Raw genomic sequence first — 15,195 nt, forward strand, 5'->3', positions numbered from 1 at the left:
AATTAAGACGTAGTCGTTGTTAATTATTAAATCTCTTCTCTTTTATCGAGTTTTGAATTCTTTCAACGAAACACGTTTATTTGATAATCATTTATGAAATCATTCATATATTGTGCGCGTTAATATTTTTTCTAATTGCAAAACATCGATATATATAATTATTATATAATCAATAATAAAATCATTGATAACAGATGATTGGTAACAGTAATTCGCCTCAATTTCCACAATTCATACTTCTTCGATTTCTTTTTAAAATATATACAATATATATATGTATAATATATATGTATATATATTCCGCAGAGTTTATATACAGTAAAACTCCGTTTATCAAAATATGTTATAAGGCAGAATTATAGTTTTAAAGGATCGGAAAAAATTTTTCCAATTTTTCCGCGGATTTTTTCGGTTTTTTTCTCAAGGGTAGAAAAATTAATTTTGGAAAAATTCACATATAGAGTCCAAACATCATGTTTATATGATAATAGTAGATTTAGAAAATAATTTGGATTTAAACTGAATTCGTAACAAAATATTTGAAAAAAATAAACTACACACAAACAGACACTTCAGGAATTGTTCATTAGTGTCCGGAGTGTGGCAAACTAGAGTTAAAAAGAGTCTATCTATACTTAAGCTTTGCCATGTAATATACTAAAGGAAGGTTAGATTAGGTTTTACTATAAAAATAAAAGGATAATTAAAAAATTTTTATAAAAATAATGCTACATAATTTCATAGATCGCATTAATTTTATAAAGGAATTTAGAAGTTACTTATTATGTCTTTTATATAGCAAAAACAGCAATTTTTCCAAAAAACCAATTTTTCGAAAAAAAAAAACGGAAATTTTTCTGGTTTTTTCCAGTAATTTGAAAAAAGTAGCTTTTTTTTTTAAATTATAGACAAAATACTTTTCAAATAGTTATAGCAAGGATAATAACTCTGATAATAAGAACTGTTATCGCTCCTAATACGTCAGAAAAAATTGAAGTTGAGTCGCATCAATTGCTTACTATTCGAACGGTGCGGTAGTTTGGATAACAGCTCAGTTATAAATTCGTGTATTTAATAGAAAACTGTGAACAATAATGCGACGCGTTGTAAGACACATCAGTGAAGATTTTTAGAAAGAAAGAAAGAATGTGGATCGAGATATTGATCAATATTAACTAAATTCCATTCAAATGAAGATCCCTCTCAATCTGAAATAATTAATTTTCAACCGTCTCTTTTAATAAATACGCCTTTACCTCGCATGACTTGCTCTGAATAGTTAATAAGAGGACAGTTGTCCACTTTCCTTTCATTAAAATATTATGTTGCATTTTGCACGTTATAACGCGTGATCGTCAAAATATATTATAAATATATAAATTTATAATTTAAAGCAAGTATAATGGGTTATCCTATTATTATACATATATAATAATAATACAAATGAGAGAAAAAGCAGATTGAGAATAATTAAGTGTATAATTAAAGGAGATTAATTATATTCTGCTGTGTAGTGATTTCAATGTTGAAGTATATTGTCCGATTGTTAATACGACAGCAAGACGTGCCATCGTTTCATATGTTTGAGTAAAAGGGTGGGAGAGAAGTTTTCGGTGATAGTATAAAGCTATGTGGATACGACCGCTGAATCGCAGTCGTTTCTGTAATTTGCTTCAGTGTCAGTTTCATTAGAAATTCACCATCATGGCGTCTTTACGGAGGAAGAGGGTCTCCATAGTATCTCTCTCGGAGAGGATGAAAGTTCCACCGAACAAACCGTCAGGTGATCAATTAAATAATAATATAAATAATATTATGAATAGTGTGTACAAATTACTATAAATACAATAAATAAAATATGCTGACAATTAAAGCATTAATATAGCGCGGAAATTGGTGCGCAAATTATATAATAAAAAAATTCGAGTGATATTCACATAATATATTTATCTCTCTATCGTGAGTGCCGATACAAATTTCTTGAACGTTTCGGTTTATCTTCAAACCACCTTCAGCAAGTTGTAAAAAATTTTCGTCGATGTCTTGACAAAATATAGTCCGCATATGTTGGAAAAAATATTTTACGTGAGACCGAGGATGAGCTGATTCTTTTTTGATGATTTTTTTGTATTCTTCTTTTTATAAATTGACATGTTACGCTTGGAATAATCGATTGTGATCTATGGGGACGGAAGTTAGTCATTTGGCTTAACAGCGAAGAGACAATTTATGGCAACTCCCATCCATATAGTAGGGACTTCCCAGTGAGAAATGACAATGGAATCGATGTCGAATCGACGTCGATTTGACGTCGATTCGATGATTTCGACGTCAAATGTATTATGAGTCAATTTAAACGATAAAATGTATATTAATAATTTTAAATATTCTTACAAAATTTGATTAGTCTTTTTGGTTACAATTTCTCTATATATATGTTTAAATATCTTTAGGAATTTTAAATATCTTGGGAAGGACGAACTCACACATATAAATGAAGTGCAGATAAACAGAGTTCTACTATATAATAACAAATCATTTTCTAAATAGAGAGAGAAAATTTTTCTCCTTCTTTAAAAAAATACTCCTTCCTTTTTCATTTTATATTCTTTTTCTTTTTATTTATTATGTGTTGTTATATATTGCAACGTTTCTATTCTTAAATCCTTTACAAATTTTACTTGACATTCGACAGATGTACAAATTCGATTCTCTTTAGCACAGTTTCGGATTCCTCTTTTGCATCCTTCATATTCACACTAATCACCGAGTGAAAAAGGAAACTTTCTTATATTTTCTAAATAATTGTATAAAATGTGAAGATAAAATTAATGTGTGAGTAAAAATAATGCAAATAATATACAAATGCATAAAACTAAAAAATTTTTATCTTTTTTGTTATGGACATATTATTAACTAATATTTGACAATATTTATATCAAGATGCTTTCATAAATATGCTGTAAATAGTAACTTATCTTCAATTAAACATTTTTGATAACAATATATGTGTAACGCTTAGTGAGAATAAGAGAGAGACAGAAAGCGTTTATTTTTCTGTTTTAGGGCAAGCCCTTTAATAACATAAAAGTAAGTATAATAAATGAAAAAGAAATGTACAATAGAAACAATATACAAATTTATACGAGAGAGAGAGAGAGAGAGAAGAGGAGAGAGAGAGAGAGAGAGAGAGAATTATTATCGATTATTATATTCGATAAATGAATTATAAATAAGAACAGAGATTACAATTGCTACGAATTATGTTAAAACATGATGCGAACCTCGAATCAATATTGACGCACCTGCCTTATCAAGTTATTGTAAGTCAGTATATAAAAAAATAGTCATGTTTGTTACGTATTTATTATTCGCTTCGCGATAACTAGAGCACGAACATTTTATGTCTTATTGATACTTCAGATTTCTGTTATTCTGGAATAAGTGTTAAAAGATATCGTCGATGTAGTTCTAATAATTAGTAAGAATAAGAAAAAAAATATATATTTAAGTTAAAATAATATAATCAATATTAACAATACCATAATTAATACATTATTTCTTTAATAATATTTTTTCTAATTTACACTGCAATAAAACATTTATTTTGCTTTCTTTCTCTTTCTCTCGCTATATTATATCGTAATTTCAATTTTTTTGGTAATATATTATTATTTCTTTCTCTTAATCCATCAGTTTTTCCTGATCCACATGATTGACTCAGGACAATCTGGGGAAAACACATTTTGCGAGTAAAAGTTGTATTTTATATAACAATTATCGATTAGAATTAATCTGCATTCTATGCATTCTTCGGTCGAACGGTTTGCTTCTTCGGAATGAAGAAAAATTCAAACACGGTTACTAAGATTTTATCGATTGCACTCGCATACCGGTGATTTCTCTGACGCAACGGGTAATTGTTGTTGGATTTCAAGCGTAAACTTTGAGCGATCGGTTTTACTGACGCAATGCGATCTTGATGACAATGACACAATTTGTATTCAATTCCACGTTTATACGTGACGCCCATGTAAACTTCGTTGAGGGCATAAGGAACGTACTACTAATTGTAAGAATAAAAAACATAAATGAGATGATTAAAAAATGTATCATTTTTCTATTTTTTCACAGAACTTAAAATTGTGACATTTGTTTCCACACAATGCAGCCATATCATAAAACAAACGATTATGTAATTTTTTCTTTTGCAGCGTCCCGAAATTTGCAAATCAAAATATCACAGCAAGAGAGTCCTCGGAAAAATTAAGTAAAAAAAATTATTTGTAAATCCTTATTTTAAACAATAATTTTTTTAAATATGAAGGTTTGAATATGGCTAATTACAAACTACGATTAAGCAACCACTTGTTGTTTAAATATCCATGAGTCATGCGCAGCACGTGTTAATGAACATTGTTGCGTCATTTCGCAAGTAATCATCTAAACGTAGTCTATAATTGGCTATGTTTAAACGATTATATCTAAAAAAAAATTGGTTAAAATACAAATTTTCAAAGAATTTTTTACTTACTAACTTTTCAAAAAAACTTTAATTTTCTTGCTATGTTTTGATTCGCGAATTTTGGGACACTATACCGAGATAAATTAATTTTTTCATTATTCGATCAATTTAATACATGCATACCTTGAAGGATATAATTCCTCCTTGCAGCATGGTTCGGATATAGACATGGTCAGGTGGGACTCATGGGCCTAGGATTCTTCTGTTGTTATGCTATCCGAGTAACGACATCAGTGACCTTGGAGGCGATGACCAATGCAGCCAGTGCCAATCCTAATTTCGAGGTATGTGTCAATAACACTGATTCTCTTTCCTATCCTCGTGATCTAAAAGGGAGATTCTTCTCTCTTCCGAAGGAATTCCATTGGGAGGAATCGGTGAAGCACATAATCCTCAGCTCTTTCTTCTGGGGCTATACCATCACGCAAATACCTGCCAGCATTCTCACTCAGCGATGGACTGCTCAGGGTTTGTTTTCGGTGACCCTAGTCATCTCCGGATTGTTGACTCTCGCCACTCCTATGGCCGCTCATTACGGCGGCTGGCAGATGGTGATCGCCTGTAGGATAATATGCGGACTCGTCCAGGGTGCCGTTCTACCGTGTCTGCACACCTTGTTGTCTAGATGGTCGCCACCTGAAGAGCGTGGTAGACTTTGTAAGTGTATATGCCTTTAATTGAACATGTGGAATAAATACTTTTACTCTTATTTGAGTGAAAATATTCTAAATGAGTTAAGAGAAAAGTTTTCAACATTTGACTAGTGAGAATGAGTGATAATTCTCATATTTATTAAAATAAAATGGGTATATATAAGATTTTGTAGCAATTTATCATTCGTTTGTCGAAGTGAATTTGAAGATATTTGCTTGAATTTTAGGATCAGTTTGTCACATAATGCTACACTGATTTTAAAATAATTTTAACATATTTCGAGTTGCTTAAATGCATCATAAAGTCAGTAATTTTTCTGTTTTATTTTACTTTGTCGCAAATTTTAATTTCTTATTCCGATTTCAATTTCAACCTGATTTATGTTCTTTTTTTTGAATTTCAAGTTCGCATGCAGTTAGCTATACATATTCACTTTTGCTTGATAATGCATCACAGAAATGCAAATTAATTAGCAGGCACGTCAAGTTTGATATATATAAGAGATAGGAAAAATTCTTATCGTAGTCTGATGATGCCAAATTGATAAGGCACGCGCCAAAAAAGTATTTAAGATTAATATCTCATAATAAAAAGAATTCCTACAATTTCGATTATCCAAGTGTCTCTTTTGATTTCGTTTTCATCACTAAAACAATGAAATCTTCTGTCTTTCGAACGGTTTTATTTAATTAGAATAAATATTATCATAAATATAAAAATTATCAAAGATGAAAAAAAAACATTTTTTCATTAATTAGCTTAATGATAATTATGTTGAATTTTGACACAGAAGAATCGTGGTTGTAATACATTTCACGTATCTCTAGCAACGTTCGTTTATTCCGGCGGCTGGATTGGCAACGTGGTATGCTTGTTAAGTACCGGCTTTCTCGCGGCATCGTCCATCGGCTGGCCTAGCTGCTTTTACGTTTGGGGAAGCCTTGGCGTCCTCAGCGGCATATGTTTCTATCTGTTCGGGCAGGATTCACCCTCCGAACATCCCAAAATATCTCTCGACGAAAAAAAATACATTGAGATGAGTCTGGGAGTAACTGAGATCAACGAGGTAATTCCTTCAACATATTGCACTGAGAGAAGAAAAAAAAGAACAGAAAATCACATCAATTAAATAATCACTTCGAATACAGATCCAAAAATTAAAATTAATTTGAAATTTAATATTATATATAGGGGAGAGTGGTCTAAATCGGACCTATTTGCAGTTTTTGTCCTCTGGTTCATATCGAAAACTCTTATTTTTATGAATTTTTAGATAGAATTTTAAAATATTTAAATTTATTTTTCTTAATATTGAGTAAAAACGAGTAAAATTTGACAGTCAAAGATAAACATTTTTTTCGGAAAAAGAACATACTGACTGTTTATATTATTAGATTTGAAATCAATAAAACTCAATTAATCTGAGTCTGATGAGTCATGATATTTTACTAATTTAATTGCTTGGACCAGATCTAGTCAGCCGATCACCAATACTACAACCAGGCCTATAAGTTATTCACTGTACTGTCCGATTTGGACACGGGTCTTTTCGAACTTTGGAACAAATTTTACAATTAACCGCAAAAGTGATCACGAAATGCTTGATATTTTTTAATTCTGCACTCTTTAATTATCTTAAATCAATTACTTTTCAAATTTTTAACACCTTTTAAATAATGATTTACAAGGATTTTCTTTTTTAAAAAAATTTTCGCATGATGGCTGAAAAAACATATTTGCCTCTATTCTATGAATGTTATGACAGAGAACTGTCAAACTGCTATCACATGTTCGGTGTCTTATAAGGACTTCACGTTATAAATAGTACGCAAATCTGCTTAACCGTATTCATTTAAATTAAAAAGGTCCTATTTAGAACACGGTCCGATTTAGACCACTCTCCTCTATTCATAGATATATAATTAAATAAATAAATAATTTTAGATTTAACTGAGGAGTCTCAGTTGCAAGTTCGTTAAATTAAAATTTAGAAAAAAAAATGTATTCGTATTTTCTACACGTTTTTTCTCCGTGACAGAAACCCTCCACTCCGTGGAAATCTATACTAGGGAGCTTGTCGGTCTGGGCATTACTGATGGCGCAATGCGGGCAGTCCTGGGGCTTCTGGATGCTGCTGACGGAAATCCCATCCTACATGAGTTCGATTATGCGTTTTGACATCAAGAAGGTTTTTATAGTTATATAGTAAATAACTCCGAATTTCATTCTTTGTCTTCTCTTTCTTATCGAATTATCCTTTTGCAATATTTCGAAAACCTTGGAATTAGCATTCGGATAGAGGCGCACGCATATTTCGACTTTGAAAATCGTAGCGTTTGGAATATCAATTAATAATTCGATGCGTATGTCGACGAGATCACAATGGAAGAATGATTATGCTACGTGAGACTTAATCAATTCAAGCATCATGGACATGAACATTAAACTATTCCGATGTCGTATCGTCAATGAACGAGTCAATGACGGCTGAAAAAGAATTAATTAAATATCAAGATATGTCTTATCACTTAGCTTTTTGTATATTACATGTTTTAGATAAATTTTAACAAATATATTTTTAAATATATAAACTTAATGTAACACTTTCTCGTTACGACGTTAAAAATATTCTATTGACATTAAAAAATTAAATTCTTGATTCTTATTAATGTGAACTATTCGACATAAATAAGATGTCAAGTATATATTGTAATAAGTAGATCAAACAATTTGAGTAAGAAACATTTTATAATATTTCATTAAATGTTTATTAAAATAGCATTAACTAATACTATGCATTTTTGATTGTACAGAATGGTATGATGACAGCGTTGCCCTACTTGTCGGCTTGGCTCATCAGCTTTTTGATCAGTTACATATCCGATCTGTGTATCAGGAAAAGAATCGTGACAACGAAGATGTCCCGGAAGATTTGCAATACAATTGGTCATTGGGTACCGGCAGCCGCGCTGGTCGGGCTGGGTTACGTGAGGCAGGACCAGCCGGAATTGGCCGTGAGTATCCTCGTTATCGCCGTGTCCTGCAACGCCGCTGCCTTCTGCGGCCATAATATTAATCACATGGACCTCAGTCCGAACTTCGCTGGCCCGCTTATGGGATTTACAAATACCATTGCGTCTGCCTGCGGCATCCTCGCACCGCTGATCGCCGGAGTGATCATTAAGGATTCGGTTTGTGACATTATAAGACAATTATTTGCATTGCTAGCTGTTATAAATTTGATAGTGTCATACATTTAACGTTATCATCGCTTTCTTCTGTTTAGACCAACATATTGCAATGGCGAAGCGTGTTCTTTCTGTCGGCCGGAATATATACGGTTGGCAATCTAGTCTTCATCCTATTCGGTACCAGCGACGTGCAAAAGTGGAATGATCCAATTGAAAGCAAGAAAGATAGCGTCGTGCGAAAAGTATCGACAGCGCCGGTGACTATCGCGACAATACAGGAAAAGGAGGACGAGAGAATTCCATGACAATCCATGACAAAAAATAGAGAAACGTAGTATTATGCAACAATACTTTATTTCCTATTTTTTATATTTTATTTTTCAGATTATGCATTTATCTGTGTGGATGTGTGATTTTTTGTAGTAACTTCTGAATGACTTAGAATATTAACATTATCTCAAAAAAGCGTGTATAAAATATATATCAAAACGCCTTGACTGGAAGTTGCATATAAATATCGAAAACACATACACACACACACACACACACACACACACACACACACACACACAATTCAAGCCGAATGCATACATAAGACCTGCCAGAACAATTTCTTTTTAATTTACCCTCAAGAATATGTAAGCAAAGAAATTAATTGTCTAATTAATTTCTATTCTGAATTCTGCGATCACAGAATTGCTGCAACTTTTATTAAAAAGCTTAGAATTTAATTTAATTTAGATAAAATTTTAAATAAATTATTAATGCATTTCATGTAATGTAAAAACGTTTAGTAAATTATGTAAATAGAAAGATGGGTATCTGTGTAATATGTCTTGTATAAGAAGAGAGAGTCAATATATCAAATCTATCTAAAACATTCATTGATAAAAACTTGATAATCATACAAAATTGCTTATATATTTACATCTTCATTACCTCAGTCTTCTTTCAGGTGACTTTGCAATGCATTGGTCCGAATGGCGTGCCCGATAAATATCGCGCCGATAATCGTTGTCACTAACGTGGCACAAGTAACAAAGAGCGAGAGAGAAGAGTCACCGATTGGTATCTGCCAAACGTAGTCGCGATTGTTCGACATACGATACGGAATCTCACGCCACTTGGCCATTAGTCCGACACACGGTTCGCATAAGTCAATTTTAGATACCCTGTGGTCTCTGATCCTCTTCCGACATCCTAATAACAACTTCACTTCAGGCAAAGTCACATTAACATAACCGTCAGTTTCGTGTGCATATCGATAACGTTGGTGAATGGGAATTATTAAACTGGAGGATGACGAACTTATGGATGCGCAAGTTGTCACGTTCTGCTGACCAGCCTTCTCTGTGAATAACTCGATATCGGTTTCGCCAACGGAGCATACTGTATTCTACAATATTAATATTGTTGATCAATTAGATGATGAAATTATATCTATATCCATATTACGTATATAATGAAATAGAATATAGCTGTATCTAATATATATATGTATGATATTAATATAATAGATTTTTTAGATAAATATATAGTTAAGTTATTACTCTCTATATAAATTACATAAATTTAAGATGTATGAATTACAGAATATTGAATCAATATGAATAACATAATAGCTTCGAGATTTGTAGTAATTAAAAGATAATGTTAAAAAAAATATCTCTAATCTTATATTAATGTAATCAAAATTCGACCATTTTACAAAGTAAATTATGTAATAATTTTAAATTTATAAAACTTAAAAATAAAATGATCAATTTTAAGATTTTAAGATTCGTGATTACAATATTTTTTCCAAGTTACATTAATTAATTGACAATTAAGACATACCGTTCCTCTTCTTCTCATTTCCGCTATTTCGTCTGTATTGACATACAATGCCGATGGTAATTCCATGTAAATGGCAGTTTGACAGCTATCCTGGGTAAGATTCTTGAAGTGTATCCGATAAATCAACGTTCTGCAAAAGGGAGAGAAGTGTTAAAAACTGCACGTGGACTGCTCGCTTGTTTACACAACAAACTACAATTTCTAACCTATGAAATCCGTTTCCTTCCACGTCGAGATCGATCTCGGCCTCGATTGTCGCACAAATCTGCACACGAAGTGTACACAGGAACAAGGCAACGATAATTCGCAAGAGATTCACTTCGCGGACGTGTGTTGTCATTTTTATACTCTTAGATCACATACTTTTGACTCTTTTGACGTTTACACGTATACATATACATTCGTGAGATTTCCCAACCACCATTCGATCTGTTTTCTGTTTTTGCACTGCACTAGATTGCACTAGAACTCTCTTTCTTGTTCTTTCAACAAATATCGAATATATATCTATCTCACTTTAAGTTCCAAAAGTGTACACTAGGGGTGCGTTCCGTTTCTTGCATGATGTGCATAGTGCATCATTTATCCTTGTTTAATGACTACGTTCACACCGTGCGCTTAATCCGCGACCTATACGATAGGTGTCTTTGTTAACCTACAGGATAAACAAGGACATCTATTATATAGGCCGCGGCCTAAATGCACGGTGTAAACGCGTTTACAGAAGCTTCTAGATCTAGAAGAATGATTCAATTTCAGCAGATAATCATAAAATGATTGCAAAATTGTTGTGTTCTGTTGAACACAGCCATTATTAAAATTTAGGCCAAGATTTTGATTTAACAATTAATCGAATTTTTAGATTAATTAAAGCAGATAATTAACAACAGTCAGTAAGATTACGACCTACTTTATTATCATTAAATAACTATCTTTTTTCGAATTACCGACATGAAAAAATTACAAAAATAAATAAAGTAGTAGGGCAATAAGTAATTAAAACTGCTAGCATCGCAATTTTATAAATTGTAATTATTGTAAATTCCTTTTCGTTATATGTTATTCTTCTTTGCTCTTAATAGATTAATTCGATTTTTCCGGTGTGAATCTCCCTTTAGCTCGCTGATCTGTGTTGCGGTCTTGAGGATTGTCAGATGTTATTTCGCCGCTGTCTCGGCACATAATTGTGTGAACGAACGGATTATTGTCGAGGATCGGGATGCCGGTAATGAAATGACGTGCACAATCAACGTGATCGAGTAACGCGATGAGAGAACGATGATCTCAGCGTGTGGTTTATCCCGTCTATGTCGATAACGAGTGAATGTAAATTCGCGCGTTCCGATCTAAATCAGGTTAGATTCACGAGATAGTTTGCAGTTCCGCACCTTTAATCCTGCGAAATAAAATCATGTCGTTTCATTCGGAGAAGAAAAAGGTGGAAACCAACAGGGTAAGTTGAGAGACAAAGGTGACGTAATCGGCGTATATATTACTGGAGTAATAAGAGAAAGATTGTATATTGTATATATGTGTGGAAATTGGGATAAATTTTTTGGAGATCTTTGTTTATTGCAGTTTTAACATTTTTATACCGTTATATTGCTGAACGAGCATTGTTTAAGTTCTCCTTACGATGAACTACAAATAATAACACATACAAAGTCTCTCTCTGTGTTTGTACATACATATTTTTGATGCTCTACTTCAAAGTATTGTCTAAGAACAAGTCTATAGGTCTGTTCTTTTTTCAGGACTGAACTTCTTGCACAGTTCATCCTTTTTCTTTTCACATTGGAGAAAAAAAGACAAAAGGTAAACTGTACAAAAAGTTCAGTCCTGAAGTACAGAAAAGAACAGACCTAAAATTTTATTTAACTCTCCAATAAAAGGTAAAAAATCTTGGCTTTGTATCTCGAGCGGCTTTAAATTCAATTATGTAACTGTTTTACAGGTAAACGAGCTGGACATCACATCAGACTTTACTCGTCTCAAGGTATCTGTATTAGAAAAGGCGTCGCGTATATCAGCAACTACGAAAGTGGATCGTATCACGATCGGGCCTCAATCGACGCTGTATGAAGAAGATTCTAACAAAGCAGACAACATTGAGAATGAGCAAAATTCCTGTAACATTAAAAGTCCACAGAGGGCTGTTACCAGTCCCAAACACAACATGGTGGCCACTTCAAACGGCATTCATTTCTCAGTCAATAAGATTGATGCAGAGAGTGAGCTGCAAAGAAAAGAAGAAGTCCGGGTATCTTGATTGTTATAACGTTATACATGTAATACATATATCGACTAAATATACATCTCAATATTGTTTTTAATTAAATTTATACATAGACGTACTTATTTCAGTCAAGGGGATGCAAAAATTCATATCTTCACATAAACTTATTAAAATACTTGTATAAAGTCTTTGAGGATCTTCAGCAAACTTTCTTACGAATAACACATGAGTCATGCATTAGCCAATAAACGTTTAATTTTCCACTAAAATGATTTTCATAATTAAAAAATTTCTAATTGTTTCTCTTTGCCAAAATTTAAGAAAAGCAAGCGTCCCCATGTCCTATGAATTTGTATTTTTTATATAATTTTATTATTAATTAAATAGTATGAAAAAATTCTATGAGTCTATGAATAGTAAATAAATATAATTTTGATTAGTTATTAACAAAGTGTATAAACAATTGATATAATAGACTTTGAATAGACGAGTAATTTGAGATCAATGTATAACTAATGAAATTCTTGAAGATGATATTAAAAACGTAATATCATACTTACATTGATTGGTACTGTCTTCTATCGTTATTTCTTCATTTGTATTACAGAAAGTAATAGATCGTCGCATTCAGAATATGAACGAGAATGCTCGTGTCATTCAGGAACAAATGGCAAATTCGCGCTCATCGATGGCACGTGAACGCGAACGCCGGAGTGAAGAAAAGTTGGCGTACTTCTTAGCTGAAGAGGAACGGTTGGCGGAGCAGGAAGAGATCAAGAGGCGACATGAGCAACAATTGCAAGCACAACGCGCTCAAGAGCAAAAAGAAAAGCTTGAACGAGAGATGGAGGAATATCGAAGAAGAATGAAAGAAAAAGAACTGATAAAGACTGTATCAGTCCATCGGGACCAGTTCACGGCCAAGTACTGTGACCTCGTGGCATTATCCAAGACCTGCAAAGACCAGCAAGCGTTCAGTGCGCTGTTTACCGCACATAATGCGACGATAAGAGATGTGTTCCAACAAATTGAAGCTATAGACGAGAAAATCAGAGTAATTATCGAAAAGAAAAGAAAAACTATTTGCAAGATAACGTAAAATTAAATAATTTTCTTAGATGCTGAATTGTATTTATTAATAAAAAAAGAGATAATCATGAATTTTTTTAGAGGTTTTTTTCCAGAACATTCTACAGGTATTATATAATACTTGTTTAATAATTGATAAATAACAGATATTTTTGTCTGCTTTATAGAATGGAGAATTGGTAGCTGCAGATGAAAATCTTATTGAGGATTTGGTTTGCCACTTCAGTGATATATTAAATGTATTTCGTACAGAAACAGGTTTGTGAATTTTTTTTACAGACAATTATATTTTTTTTATCTCAAACTTGTGTTAAATATACTTTGTTACACATTATAGAAAAAATAAACGTTCAATATGAAGCGGAATTGGCTCGAAAAGCGCAAGCTGCAAGTTTGATACAGCCAGTTGAAGAGACAGACAATGTTCCAGTTATTAATGCAATGCCTTATCAACAACCAGATGAGAGCAATGTTGTGGAAAACAAGGAAGACGATATTTCCAATGTGATAACAAATCAAGAAGTAGTTACATCAGTTAACGAAGTAGTCGCACCGTCTGTATCTGATCCTCAGTTAGAAGAAACGACTAAAAATCCTGCATGTAAAAAAGGTGATTAAGATCTCTAAAAGCATATAAGATGTATTTGAAGTATTTAAATTAATAATGTATATATATTTGCAATTTTATTCCGTTTTATATCTACTTTATATTCATATTTTGACGATCAATTAAATCTAATATAATTTAACTTTCTAATATAATTTAACTTTTTAAATTTAGATTTCTAATTAAACAGATTAGTTAATTGATTTATTATAAATTTGTAGATGATCCCTTTGAGTATGTCGACCAAGAATCGTTCCAGATTTACATCAGAAGCCATCAATTCTTGAAGCATTACAGAGAAACTTGCAAAGACTTTTTACAATCGCCTGCAACAAAAAAATTTCGATTCGAGTGTCAAAAGGCGATTAATATCCCTGTAAACGCGATTTCTGGTGTAAGCGAGCAACACTTGAGAGACAAATATGACAGGCTGCAAAATCTTTTGACTGGAAAGTTGTTATCTAATGTGACACATCATCCACAAGGAGTAATTTTCTGTAAAAACCATCTGGCGAAAAAGATAGTCGTATGTATCTTTTTAAAATTTATAACTACAGGAGAATATATTTATGAATTGATCATGATCGATCTCTGTTTTTTTTTAATTTAGAAACAAAAAATTTAGTGAATAAAAATTAAATTATGTAAAAGTTAATCTAATTTACAAGCAAATTGTTTTACTATTAAATTAAATATATTTTGTTATTTTTAAATAAATTTGCAATCAATATTCTGAATTCTTAGAGCCAAGGCGAGACTTTGGTGTCTAGCAAACCAGAAATGGCATTCCCTGTAGCAATGATTGTTGTGGCTCTTTGGAACGAGCATCCAGACTTTGGCGAACTATTTCTGGCGCATCTTCACGAGGCGTGTCCGTTCACCATACCAGTTTTTCTACAGCAACAAGAGGGTCAGTCCAATGAGGATTATTACAAATCTCTTGGCTGCAAATATTCTGAAGATGGCACCGTCGAAAAGCAAGACAAATTCCTGAAGAGGATGTCGGGATTGATCAGATTGTATGCGTCGATTACCGTTACGAAACAACGAAAGAGTG

At 32.5% G+C, this 15,195-nt stretch overlaps 3 protein-coding genes across 4 annotated transcripts in view; 2 read left to right on the forward strand and 1 right to left on the reverse strand.

Annotated features, from left to right (window-relative positions):
* Positions 1–1,669: 1,669 nt before the first annotated feature.
* LOC108723885 (putative inorganic phosphate cotransporter) lies at positions 1,670–9,399 on the forward strand. 2 transcript variants are annotated; one of them, XM_018449925.1, is made up of 8 exons: positions 1,670–1,783; positions 4,676–4,809; positions 4,882–5,182; positions 6,007–6,245; positions 7,218–7,367; positions 7,993–8,370; positions 8,466–8,701; positions 9,326–9,399. In XM_018449925.1, the coding sequence occupies exons 1-7, from the start codon at positions 1,705–1,707 to the stop codon at positions 8,673–8,675; spliced, it is 1,491 nt and encodes a 496-aa protein (XP_018305427.1). In that variant the 5' UTR covers positions 1,670–1,704; the 3' UTR covers positions 8,676–8,701; positions 9,326–9,399. The 2 variants fall into 2 exon arrangements, with proteins under 2 accessions (XP_018305427.1, XP_018305419.1); XM_018449917.1 differs by having other exon boundaries at positions 4,676–5,182.
* LOC108723908 (uncharacterized) lies at positions 9,175–10,638 on the reverse strand. Its single transcript, XM_018449948.1, has 3 exons — positions 10,413–10,638; positions 10,207–10,336; positions 9,175–9,766 (listed from the first exon to the last, which is right to left on the reverse strand). Exons 1-3 carry the CDS (start codon positions 10,544–10,546, stop codon positions 9,311–9,313), a joined length of 720 nt encoding a protein of 239 aa, XP_018305450.1. The 5' UTR covers positions 10,547–10,638; the 3' UTR covers positions 9,175–9,310.
* A 711-nt stretch (positions 10,639–11,349) lies between these two features.
* Positions 11,350–15,195, forward strand: part of Gle1 (Gle1 RNA export mediator) — a 4,777-nt gene continuing 931 nt past the window's right edge. The window contains exons 1-7 of the mRNA XM_018447588.1: positions 11,350–11,659; positions 12,161–12,466; positions 13,050–13,496; positions 13,699–13,789; positions 13,869–14,141; positions 14,363–14,664; positions 14,883–15,192. Coding sequence (XP_018303090.1) covers positions 11,618–11,659; positions 12,161–12,466; positions 13,050–13,496; positions 13,699–13,789; positions 13,869–14,141; positions 14,363–14,664; positions 14,883–15,192 — 1,771 coding nt within the window. The 5' untranslated portion in view covers positions 11,350–11,617. The remainder of the gene's footprint in view (positions 11,660–12,160; positions 12,467–13,049; positions 13,497–13,698; positions 13,790–13,868; positions 14,142–14,362; positions 14,665–14,882; positions 15,193–15,195) is intronic.

The sequence above is a fragment of the Mycetomoellerius zeteki genome, unplaced genomic scaffold, assembly GCF_001594055.1.
Source record: "Mycetomoellerius zeteki isolate Tzet28-1 unplaced genomic scaffold, Tzet1.0 scaffold106, whole genome shotgun sequence".
NCBI lineage: Eukaryota > Metazoa > Arthropoda > Insecta > Hymenoptera > Formicidae > Mycetomoellerius > Mycetomoellerius zeteki.

Coding starts and splice junctions, on each gene's coding strand:
- LOC108723908 (XM_018449948.1), bottom strand. CDS start 10,546: ATGACAACACACGTCCGCGAAGTGAATCTCTTGCGAATTATCGTTGCC. Junction 10,337..10,412: donor GAAGGAAACGGATTTCATAG/GTTAGAAATTGT, acceptor TCCCTTTTGCAG/AACGTTGATTTATCGGATAC. Junction 9,767..10,206: donor AAATGAGAAGAAGAGGAACG/GTATGTCTTAAT, acceptor TTAATATTGTAG/AATACAGTATGCTCCGTTGG.
- LOC108723885 (XM_018449917.1), top strand. CDS start 1,705: ATGGCGTCTTTACGGAGGAAGAGGGTCTCCATAGTATCTCTCTCGGAG. Junction 1,784..4,675: donor TCCACCGAACAAACCGTCAG/GTGATCAATTAA, acceptor TCCTCCTTGCAG/CATGGTTCGGATATAGACAT. Junction 8,371..8,465: donor GAGTGATCATTAAGGATTCG/GTTTGTGACATT, acceptor TCTTCTGTTTAG/ACCAACATATTGCAATGGCG.